This window comes from Nothobranchius furzeri, chromosome 5 (assembly GCF_043380555.1).
Source record: "Nothobranchius furzeri strain GRZ-AD chromosome 5, NfurGRZ-RIMD1, whole genome shotgun sequence".
In the NCBI taxonomy this organism is placed as follows: domain Eukaryota; kingdom Metazoa; phylum Chordata; class Actinopteri; order Cyprinodontiformes; family Nothobranchiidae; genus Nothobranchius; species Nothobranchius furzeri.
The window spans coordinates 42,154,361-42,180,575 of NC_091745.1; the positions used below are offsets into that span (position 1 = coordinate 42,154,361).

General features: G+C 40.4%; 1 protein-coding gene across 9 annotated transcripts in view; it reads left to right on the forward strand.

Moving 5' to 3' along the window:
- Nucleotides 1–2,049: 2,049 nt before the first annotated feature.
- LOC107378730 (protein MTSS 1) overlaps nucleotides 2,050–26,215 on the forward strand; it is a 70,521-nt gene continuing 46,355 nt past the window's right edge. For all 9 annotated transcript variants that reach the window (XM_070550789.1, XM_070550795.1, XM_070550790.1 and 6 more), the window contains exons 1-3: nucleotides 2,050–2,314; nucleotides 4,634–4,695; nucleotides 18,319–18,392. In XM_070550789.1, the coding sequence (XP_070406890.1) occupies nucleotides 2,243–2,314; nucleotides 4,634–4,695; nucleotides 18,319–18,392 (208 nt within the window). In that variant the 5' untranslated portion in view covers nucleotides 2,050–2,242. The remainder of the gene's footprint in view (nucleotides 2,315–4,633; nucleotides 4,696–18,318; nucleotides 18,393–26,215) is intronic.

Below are 26,215 nucleotides of genomic sequence, written 5' to 3' on the forward strand. Positions count from 1 at the left end.
TGTTTATATTTAACTGTTGATTCATTATTTAACAGCTTTATTGATTATTTTGGTTAATCAATTTGACTGTTGCTGGCATTATTGGATCATAATGATTATTAACAGTCGCTACTTTTTCTGTAAACCTCAAATGATTTTGAAATAAAAAAATATTGCTAATATAAAATTGTGTGTGATCATTAACGCTGTCCTCACTGTGAGCTGTGTTTTAATCTGTAATCAAGAGATGCGAAGGACTTTTCATTGAGGCGTTAACCCTCTCGGGCTCAAAATAAGCTTTGATAAAAGGATGAACAACTAAGTCCTTCAGTGGTACTTCTGAGTTAAAAAATGCTCATGAAATACGTATGTGGAGTAACCACGTAGGTTTTAACATTGCAAATCTGGAACGCCTGCCTCCAGACGGTTATAAGAAACAATATCTGGACAATTGAAGGTAATAATTTTCCTTAATACCAAATTATGATTCGAAGTGAACACAAGTCCTTCTGGCAGGACAAAACCACCCAGACTCCAGGTCCAGGGAATAATAACGACCTGAAAACTCACTATATCATGTTAATTAGACTGTAAATCTTGTTAACTTTCATAAATGCATGAGCAGCGAGTTTTCTCCCATCATGCTGTCTGTTTCCTAACCCAACAGCAGAGCTCTTTTACGTCAGGACACAACAACCTTTGCAATCATAGCCACAAAGTTCACTTCAAGTTGTAATAAAGGAAACCCATTTAGTGCTCTATTAAAGATAACAATTATTGTTTATCAGGCTATGAAATAAAAACGTATTGGTATTTTTATTAGGCCAAAGGAAACGTTCATTCCATCTTTGATCAAATTTGCAAACACATTTTGAGTTTAATTTGAGGAAAATAATATATCATAAAGGTAAAATGAAAAATCCTGGTGTATCATTTAGGCACAGCTGCATATTATTTCCCCTCTGCACAGCTCGATGATGGTTAAATAAACTGTGTGTGTGTGTGTGTGTGTGTGTGTGTGTGTGTGTGTGTGTGTCTTTGGCATCATTCAGGGTAAATGGTTAAAACTGGCCTCTGTTGTGGCAATGAAAACTTTGGTCAGACAGTAGCCTAAACCCTAACCCTTTAGAAGTGGAAAACCTTTCAGTTTGTTGTTCCCTGAATGAAGGCATTTGTCCCTTTGGAAAGGCAAGCAGTATGCAGGCAGCTGTGGGCCTTTTGTTGTTGTTTATATAGGCAAAGAAAACTGAAATCTTCAAATATCTAATACATTTTCCCAACAAAGGCAAAAAAATAAGATGGGAGAAAACTTTATACTGTAATTTTTATTTTGTCCACTAGGTGTCAGCCTTTATTCGTAATAGAATGAAAGTTTTGTCGTTCATATTCAGCTTGTTTTGCAATATTTACTCGGCACGTTCCTACTTTCTTCCAGACCAGTCATAGTAATGGTTTTAGCTGAAACCGTTTTAATGCTATTTATCTGTTTCTGCTTTTGCAGCCATTCGCTGAAATAAAACGGATATAAAAAGGACAGTAACTTAATAAGTTTATGTGTTCATAACAAGACAATCTCACTTGTAAATCCCCAAAATAAAAAGCGACTTTCACAATAAAACATAACCTCGCATCAACATGACAGGTATCAGTTCTACATTTATTATTAATTGCATAAAGTACTTTCAGGTTAATCCTATGTACAATTGTACTGTTTTAGTGTGGGACAACTCATTTAATAGCACTAAAATGAGCCTAGCTCAGCTCTTATTTTGACAGAAACCCGTAACCGGAAATATATTTTCTTTTATGATTTTGGCAAATTTGACGCTTCCTTTGCGTCTTTCCCCTTTCCCCCTTTTCCATCAGTAGTACTAGGCAGCAACGGTGTAACGTAGTGTCTGTGGTAACGTACCTGTCAGCGGACGGAGTATCGTTCCCAAAACAAACAGCTTGGATACGTTTTCGTTCTCTGTCAGACTGCTACAGACCACAGTCTAGTTAGTCATGGATGTGAGCGGGACGACGCGGAGGGAAGAGGGGGATTTAAATTTCTCTTTTCGTCTCAGCAGCTTTTGATTTCAAACGCCGCACCAGAGCAGGACCGGACTGCGATAAAAGTTATTTCTCTATTTCCGGCCTTTACACATCATTGGGGCTCCGTTTGCGCGTCTGCGTTGATACTCTTCTGGAAGTTTTGGCTCTTCCGAACAGCGGGAAAACGGCTCGCCGTGTCGGGACTGACTTCAGGAGTGGGTCCTGAAAAATGGAGGCTGTTATCGAGAAGGAATGCAGCGCGCTCGGAGGACTCTTCCAGACAGTTATCGGAGACATGAAAGTAAGTTTAAGTGTGTTCACTCAGAGGGAAACAAGCCACTCAACCTGGCTCGTTAACAGCAGCGTAGCTAACGAGAGACCACCTACACGGGTTAACCAAGCCAACTCAAACACCCATCAATTGTTATTCAGACATAGAACAGAGGACGTTTTCATTTTAGACTGCACTGCTTTTTCCAACGTTTAAACCCATCATTTGATCCAGTTTAAAGCAGCAGCAGCCGTAAAAGTCCAGCTAGGGCAATAATTCAAAACTGGGACATCTTATTTTCAAGGTATTCTTGGATAATTAGCAGATTAACCCCACAGCTGTCGTCCTTGCCTAAAGGAATGTCGCTGTCAGGGCAGAAAATTACCCACAGGGCATGAAGACTTTGACATGTGGAGGTCAAATGTCCAGCCATCGGGTCTACTGGAGTCTAAAAGTTTGTTATGAATACTGCTGAGGCATTCAGCACCTCTCAGCGTGTCTGTCTTCACTCCACTGGATGTTGCCCCAGGTATCTCAAGATGGTCTGTAAAAATATGCAAACAATTAAAATATTTGTGTTCTTCTATGAGATATTCAAATTTCTAATGATGGAGGGAGTCTTTATGGCTCAGCTGATTGGTGTGTGTGTGTGTGCACCCTGGTTGCAAATTTTCTGGAGGACAAAAGTTGTACAGTAAACATTTGTAGTTATGCATTTATTTGAATTTAACAAAATGACACCAGGTCAAAATTACACATATATACCAAATTAATCATCACTTCTATAGCTTACACTTGTTGCTGCTGGAGTGGACATTCGTGGAAAAGCCATTCAAGCAAGGCACGTTTTGGGAAAAACAACAAAAATATAATTCAAAGGTGTAGTCACCTTTCTTCAAGCTCTTTTCCAAGAGTCACAGAATTTGATGGTTGCAGAAAATGGTACAACACTGGATGCAACAGATATTGTCTAACAGTCCTACCTTTTTGACCCTTTCTTTTGGCACCTTCTCTGCCATAATTACTGTAATAAATGCATGTAAGTAACCGTGTAATAATTTGGTGTGCCAGCATATATATTTTAGTGCTTTAGGGTGAAAAATAAGGCGGTTTTTAGCTTTCTTGGTTTATTCTTGTTTTAAATCACAGCAGCTCAGAGCCACCACCAGTCTGGGAAAACTACAAACAGGTCAAAGTCACAGAAACTCACCCCAAACCTCTCACTCACTCTCTCTGCCATGCCAGCCCCTGACACACACACACACACACACACACACACACACACACTGCCAAAGCAACTGGCCGACAGCTCTACCCGTTGAAACAGGAGAGGCTGTGTTCACAGACAACAGGTCCGTCACCTAAACGTTTCCCAAAAAGAACAGAACCAGATTCTGACCAGAACATGCAAAACAACTCCTTAAATTTTCTGTCCGCTCCCGCGTGGCTCTGACCTCACCTCCTGTTCAGCTCCTCCAAGTCGAGATCATGCGATTTGTGAGCACAGAGGGGTATGTGCAGAGGTTTAAAGCAGTAGGTAAAGGTTTCTGTGGAAAGGAAAAAGCATTTGTCCATTGACTGAATAAATGTTTATAAGCCATCTTGTGAGGTCAAGGTCAGTTGACCTGAACTGTGTTTAGGTCAGATCTCTACTAAGGCAGATCAAGAAAGAATGATGAGTGAGACTAAGATGACCCATGGTGATGTAATGCCTAGAGAATTTTGGGCTGTGTGGGATGAGTTCAGTTGGTTGTTTGGTGCCATGTTTGACATGAAAACATGAGATTCCTTAGGCTCCTAGTAGTAGTGCCACACTAGTGGCAAAATCTACTCATTCTTTGGTCACCATCTTTTTCATACAGTGTCTCTTAGCCAACTCTTTATGCATTATACCACTTGTTCTGTGTACGGAGCTCTGAGTTCAGGAATTTGGATAAATCTGAGGCCCATCTGGAACCGGGCTCATTAGACCGTAGTATTAGTGCTCTCTTTGTGTTGGAAACTTTCCAAAGGAGGCCCATGACCCATTTTACAACCTAACACATAGAGGACAGGATGGTAATCTTCATTTGTCAATTAAATTTGGGAGTTACAGAAAATATGAGTTTAATTGCAGCAAATGAAAGCCATTTGGATAAAACCTGGTATGATTACACATTCCCTGTGTTTTGTAAACTAAGGTTTGATGTCAAGTGGGTTAAAACATATATGTATGGGTGACTGCTTAAAAATTGGTTCAGCAGTTCATCACTGATGCTAAAGATAAGTTACGTGCATATTTGTAAAAATTGTGATATTTGTCTGGATAATGGGATGGCATCAGTCATTGTTTGCCTTCTTTTCCCACAGAGCAGCTACCCTATTTGGGAGGATTTTATCACCAAGGCAGGAAAGCTGCAGTCACAGCTTCGGTGAGTACTTCATATCCCCTCTGCCTATTTCATAAATCATTTTCCTGATATTTGCAGCTTTCTTTAACTGACAAAGTCAAATGTTTACATCTCAAATTTTCTGCTTTGTTAATATTTCCCATCAGATGTCTGCAGTGGTGTCCTTCCTTAAAGGAGGTTGACCAGGCCATTTAATGAGCAGCCATTTTAATGTTTATCTTAAAGCCTTATCTGTCATCACTACTATTTAGATTTAATTAGACAGCCTTCCTACACTCTAGTTCCCTCTGATTTCATATGTCTTTAGTGTACTGTAAATCTCCTGCCAAAATAATTCCAAACATTCTTGGAACAATAGATGCCAATCCCAGCCACCTCTCCTAGTTAGTTTTTACCCGTTTTCATAAGACTCGGCACGCTGGCAAATCAGCATAATACTGTTGTCACAGTGTGTCTTATGAAAGCGGCATGGCGATGCTGGAATTGTGTGGCTTTAGTTGCTCCAAGCTTGGTAGTAATGTTATCGCAACACCAGACTTGTGAATGAGGATTACGCCTTGGCGCAACAGAGGGTTATGTCACGATCCCATGTAGAAGGTCCGCCAAGCCCCAGCTAGCAACTACACTGAAAATAAAAGTAAACATGAGCAATGAGTTTTGCTTTTGTGAACAGAATGCTCTGAGATGGCAAACTGGAGCGATGCAGAGCTCCGGGAGCTTCTCTCCGTTAGAGCTGAAACTCAGATCACCAGACAGTTCACGGGAACTGTGAAGGACAGACACCCAGTGTTTCTCCCACATAGCGCCACGGCTACGAAATCACCCCCCCAACCCACTCCCTCTCACGGAAAAGCAAAGTGTTCCGCAAGATATTACCCCTTCCCCGCTTTCACAGTAACAAGACGATTCGTGAATGTAAACACCTCACCCCCGTACGGCAGCGAAACGGTCCTGAGCGCCCCCGCTCTCACGGCCGATGCATAGGCACAGAAACAATCCGCAATTGTAACAGCCCAACCCCGCGCGCCACGGCTGGAAATATTCCTAGAGGAAACACTGGACAACTTTAGGAGTGGCTTGTCAAAAAACCGTAAGGGGTGCAGCTTCAATCGCAATGGGGAGCCTGAGTCTCCTCCCTTTCCTGTCGACTCATGGGTCCCTGGAAGAACGAAAAAATGAATGCATGTCAACGGGACAAAAAATGCTATTTTCTAATCCGCTTAGCCTTACGCCCTGGATCACACATATGTTGTACTGCAATTTAAAGGAAAAATAATGATGGGTGTTTTGAAAACACCAGTCACGTACTTTGAGATTTTTTAGCTTGTAAAAGTTTGTATTTAGCATGACTACACACCAGAAATCGTCAGGTCGCATATGTGACGTCACCAGATAATCTCCTCTCACCAAAGTAGCTGCTACTTACCAAATGGGCAGATTTTATGGTGGTTCTTTCCTTCTGTGGGAAGTTTGCTGAACTTACAGGGAGTTTCCTTCAGTTTTCTCCGTGTCTGGTTCGATGATGTCACTTTCGTGAAGCACATTTGTAGTCCTGGACTTATTTTTACACAAAACCTAAAATAGCGTTTCCCCCGTTCGAAAAGAAGCACGTTCTTGGTATCTTTATTCATCTTTAAAATTCACCGACATCATGTGTGAAATCCATGTCACAAAACAAAAAGTTAGAAAATAGCATTTTTAGCCCCATTGACTTGCCAGGGTTTTTCCTGCATTCAAATTTGCGTGGCAGCCGCCTCCAGCTAGTTTTGTGCCGCCCCAGCCTGATTTCACTCTGCCCCCAGCTATACAGATGTTTTTTAACTGCAGTTGCAGCGTTGCGCCACTACAGGAGGGCTGTATCAGCAGCGGTGCACCAAAGTGCGCTAAAACCGCTGCAGACAAAGAAGATCAAAAATTGCTTTTCTCGCTAGTTTGCACATATCTGCGGTTGGTGCTATTGACGTCCGGGCTCTTCCATATCAGAGCAGGGCTGTACAGCGCGACAAAAATAACTGTCTTAGTGTCTGTCAACTGGTGCAACATCTTTGAATTACTATTTTCCCCATAACTTTATTGAACAAAGGTAAGTTACGTGTAAGAAAAATGCTTTTTACTGGCGCAGTGTGGTCATCTGGATGCAGTGGAGGAAAATAAAGGAACCAGTAAAAGCAGAACCGGTCCAAAGTTTGGGATCAAAAGTGCAGCTACACGCTGATTGGCTAATGCTAAAGCTAACGGGTAGCAGTCTCACGATCAAGTGGCGCACAGAAACATATGAATAAGGATGAAACTAAGAAAGACTAAATTCTACAAGTGGATGAAAAGTCCCCACCGTCCTGTTTATTCTGCATCCTGCAGCGCTACGGATCAGAACCGCTGCAGATACGAGTCACAGTACTGCTGGCGTAGGAAGTACGACAAGCCGTTGTAGTATATAATTCACAAACTCTTCTATCTTTGAACATAATTTAAACTGGATTATTGCCAACCCGTACATAGGGATGGGTACCTTTGACATTTGAATCGATCCGGTACTAATTCCCAGTACCTACGAATCGATACCGGTACTTAACGGTACCAATTTTCGATACTTTTGAGTGTTTATTATTTTAATTATCTTTTATAATATATATTTTTCTCAATATATAACAATATTTGATAAATATCACGATAAATAACATTCAACTGTTTGTACTAACATCGTCCTTGTAGTTTTATAAGCTGATAATTAAACTGAAGCAAACATCTTTATTGTGAACTCAATTTACTGCGTATCTTCATTCCTTTTGCCGTCTTTTTTCATTTGATTTTTCCTACTGGGAAGTTAGAATTTCCGAAGAGAAAGCGAACGCACCATTAGCTGATAACAATGGTGGCAATGGAAGCTAACATATCAAGCTAACGTTATCTTTAACAGTTTATTTAACTGCTGGAGCAGATTAAAACGATGATGCCTCACACTTAGATCGTTGTCGCTGGTTTCATCTTCACCCAATCACCCGTCACATTTAGTAAAGTGAAGCCAAACTTTAGAGCGCGTTCATGTTCTAGTCGGAAAGCCAGAGTTCCGAGGAGAAAGCGAACGCACCATTAGCGAAACGGAAGCTAACTTATCAAGCTAACGTTATGTTAAACATTTTATTTACCTACCGGAGCAGATTAAGATGAGGATGTCTCACTTAGATCGGTGTCGCTGGTTTCATCATCACCCAGTTACCCATCACATTTAGTGAAGTGGACCCAAGCTTTAGCGTGCATTCTTTCTACCATGCTGCTCTGTTTACAACTGGCTCGCAGCGACCGACGACATAACGCTCTTGCGCATGTGCAGCTGTCTTGGCAAGTTCTCGTTATGAAGGACGGGTACCGAAACGAGGCACCGTTTGAAACGACGTGAATCGGTGCTCAGTCGGTACTATGGAATTCGGTCGGTACCTTAAAAAGTACCGAATTCGGTACCCATCCCTACCCGTATATAATAGACATGCCACCATTACACTGTTAGCAGCAGAAATTAAATATTATTACCATTTCCAGTACAAATGCATGTTAATGAAAAGCATTATATTTTACTGGATATATTTATGTGTTATTTTGACTAAGATGAGTGTTATTAATACAAACCTAAAATGTTACTGATATATAGGTCAAATATTATAAATATCAGATGGGAAAAAGGGAACTAAACACCAATCTAATGCATATTATTGAGCCTTTTATAATATTTGCCTTTAAAAAGGTGAGGCAGTTGAATGCACAGAGTATGCATGTGCTGGCACATGGTCAGGATGGTACCACCTCTACCTCAATTTGAGCCAGGAAAAACCCTGCTTGCATACATTTTTTCATTCTTCCGGCGACCCATGGTCCGGAAGTGGATGGGCGTGACTTAGGCTTCCTATAAAAAGCTAATTGTGTCCAAACTAAAAAAGGAAATCCGTGACAGCCCAGAGACCGCCCCACAGCTACTTTATACCAGCATCGCGTACTCTTTAGTGAAAAGCACATGATCGCACAACATTACCGCTACAGTCACTTATGAACGACAAAGGTTCACTGATGTCGCCCCAATTTTGCAGCTAATTGGCAGCATTATTTTATGAAAGCGGCTTCTAAGTGGCCTTGTTTCAAATAACAAACCGCTCATGACAGCTGAAATAAAAGCTCTTTGTGCCCCAAATACAGACGTCCCGTGGTCTAAATTATTCTTTGATGGACAATGCATAGCATTTCCTCAGCCATCTAAGTGTCCACGTGTCTTCACGTAGACCATTACTGATACTGACATCTGTAAAAAAAAGTGCGGTGACGTTAGGTTCCCTACCAGGGGCTGCCCTGTCCCCTTGGTCCATTTGCCCTGTATTAACTCTTATTATAGCTGATGTGTGATTTGAGTGTCTCCGTCATTCAGAGGTTAAATATGTGACCCCGCCTTGATAAACCTCCAGGGAGCATTTGTTACCTTGTTACTAATGGCTGATGGTTTGACTGTAAAATGTTTCAGTCTGAGTATCATTCAAGTGTTAAAGGAACAAATTATTGTACAAATATGAGTGATGGGTACAATCTGCTTATCATTCTCAATAGTTTAGTGGCTGTTTGAATCATTTACTGGTTTAAGCAGTGTGGCCACCATAACATACGCAAGACATTCTGGAAATTTCCCTACATGTACACAAACGTCAGCACAATTTGTTTTTGACTTTATGTGGAAATCAACTTGACATCATCAGATTATTACAGGTTAGATTATCTGCTACTTCTTATTTATTTGAGGTGATACTAAGTGAAAATGTAGATGGGTATAGTCACTAGGGCGCCCTTTTTGGGGGGGTTTATAAGCAAAGCACTATGACTTTAATTATTATATAAGAGTGCTTCTCCACAGAGTAGTGTTCCTTACATTTTCATGTTCTACCAGAACATCGATTACAGCTGCTAGAAAAGATCTCTTTGACCTTCATTTTGATCTTCATTTATGTCACGTTCTGGTATATTTACTTTTTTCATTCAGATTAAGCATGGTTTCCGCCCCACTACAAGTTGCTTTGGTTGTGACATATGGCTGCCTGTAAACATGGCCTTGCTTATAAGGGGGTGTTATCTGGGGCTGTTCATTGTGATGCAGATGTTGGACTTTTTCTGTCTGCTTTAAAGCCCATCTCCAGTCATTACAGATGCAAATATGACCCTTTACCCTCCACGGTAACCCAACCTCCCCCAAGACATCTGTCATCTGTTTGAAAACTGGACTATTTAAAGACACACACACATGTGTGTGTGCGCGCGTGTGTGTGTGTGTGTGTGTGTGTGTGTGTGTGTGTGTGTGTGTACTCCAACCAAAAGCAGTCTACTCTGTAATTTAGCCCCCCATCTTCCCTCTCACAAAGCAAACAGGATATCAACCAATCACAGCGTTCTGAAAGTTCTGTGTTCATTAGATTTTTGTTTCAGAACATTCACACATGTTTGTGAATTGTATACTGATATAACTGATTTCTAGTCATCTTCTCTAAACTTGTTGATATTTTGCTCGTTAGTTAGTGCAACTAGGTCTACAGACATTTTCTTTCTGGTTGAAAGTTTTTTGTTTAAATTTTACACTTAAAATAATTTAAAACTGTTGTAGCAAAATTGGAAAACAAATTAGCTTAAAGTTGTGGGAAACTTGTTTAATCAATAGTGGTCTCAGGTAGGAAGGAATGCCTTGCAAGCAGTACTCGGGGCAAAAAAAGCCCAGAATTGTTTGGATCAGCATGGACAAGTCTGCTGTCACCGCGGCAGCAGACAGCAGGATTTGGATTCTAATTTCCTGATTTTTGGACATCTCTTCTCAGATTGGATAACAGCAACGTGACTCTACCACTAACTTGCAACGTGGATGTCTTATCTCCACAAATAAAACAAGCCTAGAAGAGTTTTTCTGTGTGGTGGTGTTGCTAATGCTAACAGTTAGTTTTTACTAGTCAGGACGTTGTTTGCTGATTCCTGGACGTTAGCAACAGCTTTCTCCATCACAAGTCAAGATGGGCGAGTCCATGAATGTATATGGATAAAAAAAATTTCAAAAAGTTTTATCAATTTCCCACACCTTTAAAAAGTTGTTTCATCTCTCTTAACAATGTTCTAACATAGAATAGAGCTCCGGGAGTTGACGTCACGTTTCCCGGCATGCAACAGTTCAAATCGAAACGGCGCCATTTGGCATGCAGAAGCCGGCAGCTGGACTATTTGTTATTGTCAGAAAACTCAATCAAACGGGAAGTATGGTAGATTCCTGTTGTGCCCCAGGATGCAGAACAGACGCGGACGACATAAGGAATGAGTCATCTACAGGATTCCCCAAGATCCGGAGCGCCGCAAACGTTGGATCATTGTAATAAAACGCGCTAGTGACCGGGCGAAAATGAAGCTGTGGGATCCCGAGAGTAAAGGTTTTCGCTTATGCAGCGACCACTTCATATCAGGTACTTAAACCAACGTTTCCTCAACTGTGTATGGTATTTATTTTAAATGCTTTCATTATGATTCTTAGTGGGCTTCCTAAACTTATTTTGGCGTGGCTTTTTCTGTCTTATTACTCACAGCAGCAAGTAAACATCACGTAAAACGTTGCCTCGTGAGTTCTGCGTGCTGCCGTTTCCGTGTTTTATGATGACAGCAATTAACCGGCTAAGCTGTATTTTATTTTTAAGCAATGGTTGATCATTTGTCAGATCACACATAAAAGCACTTTGGATTGCTATTATCTGTCTCACCGAGACTATTTACGTGTAAATCTGTTATTTGTCCGTCCATCCATCCATTTTCATCCGCGTATCTGGAATCGGGTTGCGGGGGCAGTAGCGTGACTTCCCTCTCCCCAGCCGCCGGAGCCAGCTCCTCCGGGTAAATCCCAAGGGGTTCCCCGGTCAGGTCCGGTGTTGTGCCGGTAAGAAGCCCGCTCCGACAGCTTCTGGCGTTTTTAAAAAGTATCCCAGGGGCACGGTAAGGGTCGGAGATGTTTAGTCTATTTAATTTCTGACTATATAAAACGATTTCTTCGGTTTTAAAGTGTGAAGTAAACTCCGACGAAGTAAAATCCAAGCGGATCCCGTTCATGTTCATGGTTACATCCGTGTTTGTTTACCTTTTTTGCATGCCAAAATGGCGTCCACTAACTGAGAGTCACATGGGGTCCGGAGCTCTATAGCTATAAATATATAGGGAACAAACCCCCGAAGATAACCAATAAAGCGGTTCTCTCACATTTGTCTAAAAACCTCCTCCAATAGCACATTTTGGACCGAAAGCAACTATTGGACCATCTAGTTGTCAGCCTCAGTGCACGTATTTATAACAGAACACCACTGTATGACGTACATTCTTGTAAGTCTTTAGGTTGTATGTAGGGATGCTCCGATCAGGTTTTAATCAGCCGATCACCGATACTGATCAGCCAAGAGGCCCATCAGCCGATTACAGATACCAATTACATAGATTGGCTGTAAATTGTTCATTTAGCTATGGTGAGTTCTAATGCATGTATTACATAATAATTCAGAAAAAACATGGTTTTACTTCACTTCAAATTATGTAATATCAGTAACAATTAGAAGAAATTGAAAACATTAAGGCTCTCTTTAGGCTACAAATAGTGAAAAAAAATCAATATCTCACATCACCGCCTAAATGAAATTAAGTAACCAAGGATACATTCAGATTCAAATGGAGCATGTATTCATATTAACTATAACTTACAAAATCAAAAATACCTGAGGCCATGAATTATCAAACTCTGTTTATTGTTATACCAAAAATGAAAGCGCTTACCATTCTTATAATGTATCAAATAAACATGACTCTGTTTCTCAAGGTACCGGTAAAAAAATAGCACATTTGTCACTTTCTTATAAAGTATAAAATAAATATGACTGTTTCACAAGGTAAATAAAATAGCCCATTTGTCACTCGAACAACATACATATGGTCCTAAAGACCCTGAAACGGAAAACTGGCACAACTTAAAGTGCAGCTGCTTTAAACAGGGAAACGTGTTAAACAGCATTTGTGTACTCTAAATATTAATGACTTGTTTGACTTGTTGAGAAGCATCATGGGAAGATTCTTTTTAATAAAAAGGAGCATCTCTGCTTTTTCAGTCATGAGCCTATTCCTGTGTTCACCTACAATGTTGGATGCAGCACTGAATAATCGCTCACTCTACACTTGTGCAGGGTGCAGACAGGTAGGCTTGAGCTACTTTAGAAAGGTCTGGAAATCTCTCCTTATTAGTTTTCCAGAATGCCAAAGGTGATGCACTCCGAGGGATGGGTGGCTCTGAGATAGGCAATCATCTCTGATGGTGCTGGTCGTGGGGTTTCTTTTGCCAGGATTTCACCAAACATGGAAGAAAAGGATCCTGGTCGTGGCACTTTCTCTGCTGGTGGTCCTGTGTTGCTGGCTTCGGCTTCTTGGTTTGGGTCCCTCTGAGAGGCCTTTGTGATCAGACGAAGAAGCTGTCTGTGTGTCTCGATCTTGACTGCGTCTTCAGGGTAGAATTTGTCTTTGTACCTAGAATAGGGGTGGGGGATGGGGAGACATCACATTCAGTTCTTATTAAACTTGTAGTTTCTGGCAACTTGAAAACAAAATAATTAACTATGGATAAGTAAATGCTTACATTTCTGCATTATTTATTTTATAATTTTCTCACCTTGGATCTATGATGTGGCCAAACTGTAGAGAGGCTCCTTTTCGATGTCAGCAAATCTTTTGGAGACAGCTTCCAGCAAAGTGGCCTTAGTTGTCTTCACACCATGATCTGCTGCAGCATCTTTGGCAAGTAGGCGCTTTAAAACCAGCATAGAGGGTATGACATCAGCAGCAGATGCAGTTGATGAGCATATTTCTTTAGTCAGCTCTTCAAAGGGTTCCAGGAGTAGTGTTGTGTTTTCAGTCAGGTCCCACTGGGAAGATGTAAAGGTAGCAGGTAGCTCAAAGTCAGCAGCATAAACGCCCAAAGCTCGTTTTTGCTCCAAGAGGCTGCGGAGCGTATAATAGGTGCTGTTCCACCTCGTGCTGACATCTTGTTGCAGTCTTTTGGTGGGCTGTCCCAGTTGTTTTTGTTCACTCTGAAGTCTTGCATATGCTAAAGGAGAGTGCCTGAAGTGTCCCACAATGCGTCTCCCTTTGGCAACAATGTCACTTATGCTGGGCTGTGACAGCACAGCATCATGGATGGCCAACTGCAGGGTGTGTGCCATACACCCCAAACTTGGTAACCCAGCATCTGCCATAGCTTTCGTCATGTTTCTGGCATTGTCTCTTAGTATCACATGTACCCTATCTTTTGGAATATGCCATGTGTGAAACATTTGTTCAAATGCAGCTGCTAAAGCTAGGGCAGTATGGGAACCGGAAAACTCCTGGGCATGCAGAACAGCTCTTTGAAGTTGAAAGCCTGCATCTATCCAGTGAGCTGTTAAACTCAGCGTTGACACAGGACTGACATCTGAGATCCAAATATCACTTGTGAAACACAGAGGATGAGACGCTTTCTTTAAGGAGTCCCTCGATGAAAGAATACACTGTCTGGTGGAGCTCTGGAAGGGCTACGTTGGCAAAAATATTTACGTCCCGGTAGCATGTAGCGGGGTTCCAAGTGAGTTAGTAGTCTGCGGAATCGGGCGTCTTCCACAACTGAAAAAGGCTGGTCGTCTAGTCCAATAAACTCGATGTTCCAGGTAATTTGCTTAGCCTTTTGACTGTCACGCTCATATGAGCGAGTGTTTCCAAGCGTCAGCTGCGTTAGCTGCCGTCTGACTGTGGCTGCATTAGCATTAGCTGGCTTCTTTTCATTGTCTGCGGTGAGCCTCAAAAACTCACCATGCTCCGCCAAGTGTTTAGTCTTTAAACGTCGGATCAAATTAGTTGTGTTGAATTTTTTTTACGTGCTTCCTCCGCGGGGTATGTTTTCGTTGCAAGTGTTGCAACGCAAACTTAATATCACTCTCGCACACCGTAAAGAAGTTCCACTCAGCGGACATGTTTTTCTTTGTGGGTCTGCCGCCACACGCATACGCACTAAGCGGGGGGAAGTGGAAGGGTGAACTACAGCGCCTCTACCGGCGGGGAAGAGTAAGTGCTTCAAAGTCAGCACTATGAACTACAAAAATAAAGTCAGTGCCAGATCGGGAATGAAAGGCAGTGATCGACGATCACAGATCACACACTTTTGCACGAAAATCGGCCAATAATTATCGGTGGCCGATCAGTCGGAGCACCCCTAGTTGTATGTGTGAGCATGTGACTGTGTTTGTGTGTGAATGCATATGTCAGGTAGGGTCTTCAAATCCTGGGACATCTTGTGGTGTTACAACATTTTCGCCTACCCTCCTCCTGCCACTTTTTCTGCCGGTGGGTGGTGCCTCGGTCTGCCTGCATATCCGCAACTCCCGTGTTGGGGGCGGAAAGTTTTTGGGATCTGTCAGGTCGTTACCGGTTGCTGCCTGGTGGTGTCTGGATCCTTGGGCTCTGTCGGGTCCCCGGCGGGGTTGGTCGCCCTTGGGTCCTGGGCCGCTGTGTTCCGAGCTCGTCCAGCTTGGGGGTGGGCGGCTATGGGCGTGCCTGGGGGCTTGCCATTGTTATCTGCCAGGGCTCTGGCGGCGGCTGGTTTCGGCCCCCGGGGTAATCCTCTGCGGCCCTCGGGAGGGGGATTGGGGCTTCTCTGGCAACTGTCTCCCTGGGCTTCCTGGTCTCCAGGGAGACCCTTGGATCTCTAGGACTTGGAAATTCTCCATCTTCTGTACGTCAGATCTGTGGCCCCTCCCACTCACTATTGGACACTCCTATAGAGAAACTTTACAAATACAAGCGTGCACACATTCTGGTGCTCACATGGTGCTCTCACAAGTATGGATTTGGGCATTTTCAACACATCACCTGTGTGGTGGCTGTTGATCGTACCAAATGCACTATGAATTACTACCGCGTGTTTCTCCGCAAACATTTTTCTTTTATATATCCTCATGTTGTTGGCACAGTGATATTTTGGTCTTGTATTTTTGTGTGTCTCCATTTTCTCTCTCTCTCTCTCTCTCTCTTTCTACAGGTCTAGAAGCAGATTCTTGTTCATCATTTATTGTTTATTTTTGTGAGCCCATTAGATGTTTGAATCTAATTTAAACACTAAAAGGGGCACAAAAGGATGTGGAAAGTTGACTGATTTAACATTATATTGATGGTTGAGTCAGTCTAAAAGTACTGTAGTAAAACTAATTTCTAAGTTCCTATTTTGCAATGATTTGAATAGATTTTGTTCCTGAAAGAAGCTCTGTTATCCCAAAGTTTCTGCTGAACTAAGAATAGAGAGAGCAGCAGGACTCAATGCATGGTTGTATTAGAGTGCTCTTCTGTACCATGGCATTCTGTGGGGAGTTCAGACGGCCTGGCTATGGATATGTTAAAGTCATTTGTCTTGCATTTGTAGCGGGTGTGTGCTCACTTTAAGGCTCGTGGTAGCAGTTGGGTCATTTTTGGAGGACTACACCAAGCTGAACCTTTATAGTAAAATAAAAGACTTCATCTCATAGGTCTTATAAATTATAGGACTTTTAGCTAAATGCTGGTTCTCTTAACTAATCCTTGTTTTTCCTCTTTTTTCTTTTTTTTGTATTTATTAACAACAAAACTTTCCCAATGTCCCTGTTGTTCCAGCTAAAGCCTGATTAAAGTCAGATAAAAAGCTAAAAGACTAAATATGGTGACCGAGATAATCCATTTGGTATCAACACTTTCCCTAAATTAAAGCTGTAGATTAAGCAACTAATCGCTGACTAGAATCATCGTGTTCTGCCCCCAGTGACACTAAAAGCAGGCTTCAAACCACTTGTCACGCAAACCCACTTTGCATCAAGGATTTAAATGGGAGGGAATGTGATTTAACTGCAACTACTTATAAAAATGATCCACAGCCCAATGAGTGCATGTAATACATTAGTGGAGGCCAATATGAGTTAGAGGTTGTTATGGCGCTGGGCTTGAAATAGAAAGGCATCTGTGTGTGCCTGTGTGTATGTGTCTTTTTCCATTTGCAGGACACACCCATGGATCTGCCGGTCAGCTCTGCAACAACACAGCACTTGTTAACCAATACTACTGCATTGAGTATCTGAATGATGAAGAAAAAGATTCTTCTGAACAAAGAATACCAAGGAGTATGCCTGACCTTTTGCTCTGGGGCATTTTAACTATTGGACCTATTTTAACTTTCTTTACGGGTGTAAAAGGTGGCTTTGTAAGACCCTGAAACAACACTGATGCTATTGAAAAGCTGAGAAAGGTTTTAACAGGAGCTCCTTTCCCAAAAACTGTTCTGTTTAGATGCGAATTACTGCCAAATTCGTTGACTTTTACAATATTCATGTACTAAGGAAATATTGTAACTTTAGTTCTTCCAGTGTTGTGAAACCACAACACTTAAGTTTGTTCTGCAGTTTTAACCTAATATTTGGCCTTGTTGATGGAAACCCCAAAGTTGTGTTGTAAAATATTTTCAGTTTAAAACTCAGAGAAGTTTTATTCCACGAGTCGTCCCACTCGTAGTCTGAACAAATAAGCTTTTGTGGGTGAAAACGCTTCGGAGAAATTCTTGGCTAATCTCTTTCTCTGTAGCATGACTGACAAGTAGCATAGTCATCTTGTAGAGGAGATCAGATATTACACACACACACACACACACACACACACACACACACACACACACACACACACACACACACACACACACACAACCTCTAGATTCCTTTCATCTTCATTACCTGTGATCTAATCTTGTGACGTTTCTGAACTTGGCCAGTTACCTGTTGACTAACAGAATAATAACTTCCATACTAGTAAAGGTTTCAGTAATAATAATAATAATAATAATAATAATAATAATAATAATAATAATAATAATAATAATAAATCTAGATGATGAAAAAGCAGGTTTGTTGAACACCCACTTTAGGCCCCATTTTGTCATTTCAAGACTCAACAGGTTTACTCCCACTGATCCTTCCATTGACCTGGAAGTAAAGCCAACTCAACGTAATTACTTTCACATTCCTCACTCAGCAGGTCAGGTTCAGGATGGAACATAATCAGTTCAAGCTGAATATTAGCGCTGAATTCAGTGTATGATTACGCTTTTAAAATGAGTTGTTTATAAATGAGAGGTAAGAAGATATCGATACATTGAAATATTGTGATATTTCTTGTTATGTTTAAAAGCTTTGTATTGATTTTTTTAAATTGAGTATGTGCATGCAAACATTTATTGTATTTCTTTTGTGTGGTGCAATTCAAACCCTGACTTCTAGGTGGCAGCAGTTTTAATCACTTTATTCAGAGTTTTCCAATTCAATTCAGTCTTAAATCATAAATATCAATTGACTTAATCACAATATATCGTATCCTCATGTATCTTGGTGTGTATCACCAGATTATTGTCAATACACACCCATATTTCGAAAGGAAGTAAAAAAAAATAGCATGACAAGTTTTTTCTGATCACATTGTTTTTGGCTTCATTGTGCCACTATTATAGCTACATGATGTTCTTGTATATCTGCAAGCAATTTTATTCTCTTTATGAATAAACTTGTTCCTTGTTTGTCTCAGGGCAACAGCGGTGGCTGTGACTGCGTTCCTGGACGCGTTCCAGAAAGTGGCTGACCTGGCCACCAACTCTAAAGGTGAGATTAGTAACTTAGTAATAGTGCTGCAGGAGTTAAATAGTGGAGAGGGTGTCTTTGCACCAATACTGTAGCATTCCTTTATTCATGTCACTGAGAGGAGTTCTGCGGGTTGCTGGCTAATCTTTTATGGGTAATAAATCCATCCAAATGGTTGTTTGAGGGTCTTTTGTTAGCTTTGTCTTTGACCTCTCCCCTCTTTTCTCTGCTTTCCTTTGCTCGCCCCCACCATTGCCTCCACCTCTGCTACATCTGGCCTCACTACTAGTTTGCTTTAATCTTGTATGTATTAGAGTAAAGAATAGAAAGAGTGAGAGATCTCATCTCTCCCCAGCTTGGACACTTCTAGCCATGCACTGTCCTATTAATAGTAACCGAAACAGACGCACACATTCATCACCTCCCTCGCAGGAGTGAGAATGAGAAGGGAGAGAATGGAGCTAAAGGGAGGTGGTGAGTTCAGGGAGTCATCGTTCTCCCTCTTTCTCTCTGGGAGTATATCAGTTTTCTGTGAGAGTGTCACATTCAGTTTGCTGAAGAGCTCTGTGTTGCTTTTCTTCTCCTCTTTTTTCACTTTCTCTCCCTGTTCTCTCAGCGTTTTGTAATTTAGGTTAACCTGATCACATAACACTATTTAGTGCTGTGTTGCTCAGAATAGCAAGTACAGACAACGGTTTCCATTATAAAACACTTATTTAGGGTTGCAGTGACTCTTTTTACTAATTCTAATACTATATTTAAGTTTTTGTACAGATACAAAGATTTAGAGTTGTGTTTTAGTTTATGTTCTCCTTTCAGTTACATCAAACACATTAACTCCATGGAAACACTGTTGCAGCAAAACGAGTTGTTGGGCTTTTTTTCTCAGGATTGTTTTATAACAGTTTTTCAGTTTCTGACCTGTACAATAATAATTGCAAAGACTCCACTATCCCTGGATGGACTATATAGACATTACAAAGCAGCAAAAGAAACTGAAACATGACATTCAACCAGTAACTAGCTTCCTATGACCACAGTGTTTTATTTTTGTAACAATTATAGTAGAAATACAACTCTAGGAATTGACATGTAGTTGTATTCGGCTTCTGGAGATCTTTTCAAGACCCCCGACCTAGTGACCACCAGTGGGGCCCTGACTCTGGAAACAGCCGCTTTAACAGTTCAGACTTTGTTGGTTAAGTCCGTCCTGGAGATGCCATTGTTTTTTTTTGGGGGGGGGGGGGGGGGGGGTGTAAATTTCATTACTCTGGTAGACTTTCAAGACTTTTCACCACTCTGTGTGTGTCAGAAAACTGGAAATACTGATAAATTTCCAAACAAAAGGATAAACAGAGTTTGTCAAGTTTTTTTCATCTTCTTGTTAGACTGTATTAGATTTATGACACATACAAAAATACATTATTATGGAATTATTTATTTGAGAGATTTGTATTGACAATGCTTGATTTCCCATTTATTGACTTGCCCATCATTGGTTGCATGGGCCCACCATGACTCTGTTTCCATACTAACATTTTTATTTTTTACAAATGCATTTTTCATTCCTCCCTTTTTAATCTTCTAAGTCTTGATCCAGTGTTTAGTTTTTTACTCAGCTTTATTCTTTACTGTTTACTTTACCACTTTAGCTTTTGGCTAATATATCTGTTTTCAAAATGGATTAGACATTTTTTTAAAGAAAAGTCTAAATCCCCGTTGGCCAGCCTTGTCCATCAGTAGTGAGAATTTTCTAGAAGAAACCTGAGCTTACCTTTCAGCCGCCATTCCTTTTAGGCAAGTTTACAAAACATTAGCTTAAAAACGTCTACATGGTTTTTGTGCAGATAAGTGTAGAAGCCAAAACCAGTGTGGAATAAACCCAGAACCTTAAAAATACGTTGAAAGGGAAGGAAAATTAGTTTTCTGTATTTTGTGCCTTTTACTGTTCTTTATGCATTTGAAGATTCAACGTCCCACACAGATCGTCTTCACGCTGTCAAAAACAGAGAAAATTAAAACAAATGTTATTATAATGCGTAAAATACACACACGAATGCCATCTCAACAGTTTGTTTTTATTTTTTGCTAATCCAAATCCACAACAGGGCAACATATCGTCCACCTGTTGTGCTGCTGCAGCCTCTGCAGTGTGACGGGGTTTGCTCTGATTGGTCTTATTGGTTTATTTGATTTAAACTCCTGTGAAATGGTTTAATGTATTTTTTGCCTGGCTTGTTTTTGGTGCTTTAGGTGAAGGGCACATGTCACAGTCCAGCTTGTTGTCTGTGAGACAAACTGCTGTCAACATGTACACATGTCAACATGTGTGTGGGTGTTTAAATCAATTAGAAAGCAGTTAAAACCGCTATGATTCATTACATTCAGTGTTTCCCTTACGTAGGCGTAGCCGTGGCGCCCCGCCACGGCAGAAATCCCAGCGCCACGCCTACAAGATCCCAAGTTGTATTGATTTATTTATTTTTTTACAATTTTTTTTTTTTGTGTCGTTTCCCGAAGAAGCAGCGGGAACAACTCGGTTGTTGCTTGTGATTAAAGCTGGCAGGCAGCGAGGAGGAGGAGGAGGAGGAGGCAGGGCAGGGTGGTTACAGCTAGGGATGAGCCGGATACTCATTTCAGGCGGGTATCCGGTACGGATAAAGCGCTTTTCACGAATACGAGCATGAAACGAGTAAAACTCGTAAATATCTGTAATCGTGCTGAAGGAAAATCCTCATTGGGTAACTGACTGTCCACGCTCTGTGATTGGCCAGTCACATAGAGCGCCCGCCCCTCCCTACACACAAAACTCTCTAGCCGGCCGGGAGCTCAGTCTGTCTGGCCCATCCATGCACACTCACACACAGACACACACACACACACACACACACACACACACACACACACACACACACACACACACACACACACACACACACACACACACACACTAACGGATCTCTCTGTGCTTGCTTCACTGTTGCTCACGTTTCTCCACAACTCCCTAGGTTTTCTTCAGCTCGCCTCTTTTTCGGTTGAATATTTAAAGGGACTTTACGGAGTTTTGAATTTTTATGCTCGCTATTGCCCCCTCTGGCCAAAAGCATAACAGCAGCTTCAATAGGAGGCTCGTGCACGAGGCGCGCATGCTGTACGTGCACACTCCTTAACGAAAATAACAGCTGAGACGAAGCTCTGTGAAGCTGACAGGGGTCAGCTCTCTCTCTCTCTCTCTCTCTCTCTCTCTCTCTCTCTCTCTCTCTCTCTCTCTCTCACTCACTCACTCACTCACTCACTCACTCACTCACTCACTCACTCACACACACACACACACGAACCTCAATCAACATTGTTTTGTTTAACTGTGTGTGGGAAAAATGCCAACAACGTTAGGAAAAAATCAGTTTAATCAAATAAAAATAAAATGGTTCTAGTATTTCATATTTCCTCGTTCCTACTGCATGAGTTCAGATGTATTAATCCATGCACTCAAATATTAATGTTCTGATTTTACTGAAAAACTTGTTCTGTAATAGTTCCTTTACTATTGTGATCAAAAATATTTAATCTCAATTCTGAGGCTGCTCTGTAAATAGTTTTCAAATAAACAATACACATATCAACTTCTGATCAATCCATATCAATTTCAGACTTAAAATAATGTATTGATGTAAACCAAACCCACTAATTTCCAAATAATAAATAAGAGGTGCATTCATCTGTGTATCTCCTTTGATCCGCATTAGTGATGTTTTCAGCACCAGAACAATGAAGCAAAGAAACAGATTCCTGAGTTCATGTTAGTTATTTTATTTATTAGGTGCGTCTGACCTGTTCTATTTTTCGCTGAAATGAGATCAAATCAGTGCTTCTATGGGTTGTCTCCTCTCTGCACTAGAAATATTTACTTTATTATAATATTCACTGTAATTAGGGATGCACCGATACCAGTATCGGTATTGGTAAATGTTAACCGATACCAGGAACCGATACCAATGCAGTTGCTTGAAAATGGCTTCACTGTAACTTGTCATTTCTGTTCACCTAATATTTTAGTTTTGTGATGATTTCTATTCATATATTTTACTTTTTATCTACCTCACAGTCTTTTCTTGTTGAAAGCAGAGAAGAAAATAAAATTTGTATTCCAGTGGTAGAAGTATCGGTATTGGTAATCGGTATCTGCGAGTATTCAGATCTAAGTATCGGTATCGTATCGGTTTGGAAAATGTGGTATCGTTGCACCCCTAACTGTAATGCATCTTGATGTTCTTAACAAATAAATTAAATCAAAGATATTGGTCAATAATGCCAAATATGTAAATTTGTGTTTCAGTCATTTTTATACTGGCTTAAAAATACTTCATTAAGTCTACTAAGCAGGGGTGTAGAAGGTTTTTATTAGGGCCAGCCCAGTAATGATCTTGGACCAAAATAAAGGGGGCAGAGAGTCAAATAAAGGGGGGCAACAGGAGATGTTTTTCCATACGCCAAGAAAAATTAAATGCCAACCCCCCCCTGTAAAGTGTGTCACTGAGAGTTTTAAACAAAAATTATTTTTGTGCAAATATTGGTGTATTTATCTTTAATACTAGTTATTAAAATGCAGCAGTTGCTGGATTGGTGCAGTTCAAAGTGGAGTGCATCAAATAAAACAATATTAACATAAAGGTGAGACGTGTCATAATCCCCCCCCCCCCACCCACACACACACACACACACACACACACACTCACACACAGCTGGAAAATTTCCAAGGGGAAACACTGATTACATTGCTATTTTGCATACAGACAGTTGATAAAATTGTTGATAATCTTTTATTAAATAAAGATAAACGTACAATAATCACTCAGAAACATGACATTAACAAATAAAACATGGTCATAAAAAACAAGACTAGATTTTGACAAGCCACAGTGCCTTTTAGACTTGTAGCCAGTGTCTGTTGGACCAATGAGACAAATCTGGAGGCTTTTGGCAAATGACACTAGCTCTGTTAACAGAGACCAAATAAAAAATATTCTTTCGAACAATAGTTCAAAAGGAATGTCTGATTTTAGAAAAGTACCAACAAGTCCGTCCACATCTGTAGCTATTTATCGATCAATCTATCAAAGTGTTACTGAAAATAAGACATTGCTTTTGAATTCTTGTAAGGTTAATTCAGCTAATTAAACAAGTGGAATGACATCAGATTGATTTTATTCACTTCCTCTAAAAGTTGACTTGAGTAGAAACTGTCCATGTGGTCCACTCTAAAAAAAAAAAGTTGAACGAACTTAAAAAAGTAAGGCAACCAGCTGCACAGCTTTTTTGAGTTGACTCAACAAACGTTTTTTTTTGTTGTGTGAACAAGAACTAAACTGTAAACTGAACTATCAATCTTAAGTTAAACAAATTTAAAATAGCTCTTCAGCTTTCCTTTCGTTTTTAAGTTGAAGCAACCCATGTTTTTTAGTTAAATGTACTGAAGAAAAAGTTGAGACAACATGTTTACATTTGTTGCCTTAACTTACTTATATGAGTACATTTGACATAAAGTTTTAAATTGGTCAAACTTAAGGCTTCAACTCATATATACTCATTCAAGTAAGTTGAGACAACATATGTAAACATGTTGTCTCAAATTTTTCTTCAGTACTTTTAACTAAAAACATGGGTTGCTTCAACTTAAAAACAGAAGTAGAGCTGAAGAGCAATTTTAAATTTGTTCAACTTCAGAATGACAGTTCAATTAACAATTTAGTTCTTGTTCACACAACAAAAAACCCTTTGTTGAGTCTACTCAAAAAAGCTGTGCAGCTGGTTGCCTTACTTTTCTAAGTTTACTCGACTGCCTAACCTTTTAAGTTTATTCAACTGCCCATTCTTTAAATAGAAACTTGGAAGTAACATACCACATCAAAAGCATCTTGTGTATAGGGAAACATTTATTTGTAACATTGCAACATCAAAATAAAAGTTATTCTTTTTATCAATCTTCCAATGGTAGTTAATTTCCTCTGTGGACAATGTAATAAAATAAAAAAATGGAAAATAAAATTCCATAAGAGATTACAGAAAAAATAAAACATGAAATGCACATGAAAGGCACTTCATGGAAGATATATATATATATATCCTTACCATAAACGAAAATATGCCACAACAATGACACTGAAAAATATTCATCTCATCCTGGATATTGTACTCTGAAGTACAAAGAAAAATAATTGATAACAGTGTTAAAAACTTCTGTAGAGCTCAGTATAGTGGCTACCTTGTAATATTGTTTTGGATAACTTTGGCATGTAAAAAAGTATTAGAAAAAGCTGTAAAATTCTGTACAACAGTAATCCCTGAAGAAGCCATTTTAACATTCAGAAAATCTTCACTTAAAAGCATTTAAAATACTGCTTTTGAAACATTTAACATTTGTTAAACAACTTACACACAAAAAAACATAATAAAAAAAAGACTGCTTGGCACCTGCCAGTCTTTAGAATCTGTATGGCTGGTGGAGATTAAGAAACTCGTAGAGGAGAGAACACTTATTATATACAAATAACCACCCCTGAACAAGCCATTTCAACATTCATTAAATTTTTATATGAAAACATTCTAAACAATGCTTTAGCAACGTTTAACATTGAAGAACAACTTGCCGTCTCTTACCTTCTCAGCACTCACCAGAGTAGGAGAAAACACCATCTTTATTTCAGCAAACTATTCTTTAGGGCCTGGACTCTGGCTGAGCAGTCGGTTCCCAGACTGAGGAAAACCTTTTGAATGGCCTCAAAAGTGTACCTCAAGTTCTTATGATAGTCCAGGTTAAGAGCATATATGAGGCCGAAGAGAAGTGCAAATGCAGTTGGGAAACTGCTGATGTCATCAAGGACAATCTGCTCCTCAACAATCAGGGCGATGCTTCTTGTTGTTGGAAATGAGTTAACTGTTCCAACATCATCTTCGACAACCGTGAGAATACCAAGTTCCATGCCTTGGACAGCCACATCCACTGGGTCAGTATCCTACAGAAAAACAAAGAAATAGGAAAAAAAAAGACATTAATTTCTTTTAATTTTAAAATAAAGGAACATCAACCATTATTTTTGGATAAAAATACCTAAAAATAAAAAACTAAACATTCCACAAAATAAATCAGGCAGATTTCTGTCATGAAATTCTGAATGTAGTATATAAAAGAGGCAGATTTGGAAAGATTCATAACTTTTTAGTTTGGCTTTGGGTTGGCAGCGAAGGACAAAGTCACCCTCTATTGCTGTCTAGGCAAGTTCTCGTTGTGAAGGATGGGTACCGAAACGAGGCACCGTTTCAAATGAAGTGAATCGGTGCTCGGTCGGTACTGTGGAATTCGGTCGGTGCCTTAAAAAGTACCAAATTCTGTACCCATCCCTACATCACACATAGCGACGCGCAGTTTCTCATACCGGCAGCTCTTTCCTCTGTTCTAAATGACTTGAATGTCTTTAAAACCACAAGTAGAAGCGCTGAAAGCATTTCTTCTAAAAAAAAAAAAAAGATTTAAAAGATGTTTACGCCGTTGTCAGATGCCTTTAATTTTTTTTTTTTTTTACTACAGCTAAAAAATTACAGCGTCGTGCAGGGGCGGCGTTAGGCCCGGCTACTTGGGCTGAAGCCCCGGATCTTTCATGATAAGCCCCGGATCTAAATCGCGGAAGTAACATGCAGTACCAAAGTCCAACAGAGAGGGAGCAGCTGGCAGTAGTTTGTATACAGCCTGCCTGAGCCTCCACCACTGAAGAAGAAGCCCTTCAGCAGCCGGCTTCTTCTACTCTCTCTGCCTGAAACGCATGAGTGAAGATGGACATAAGGACGTT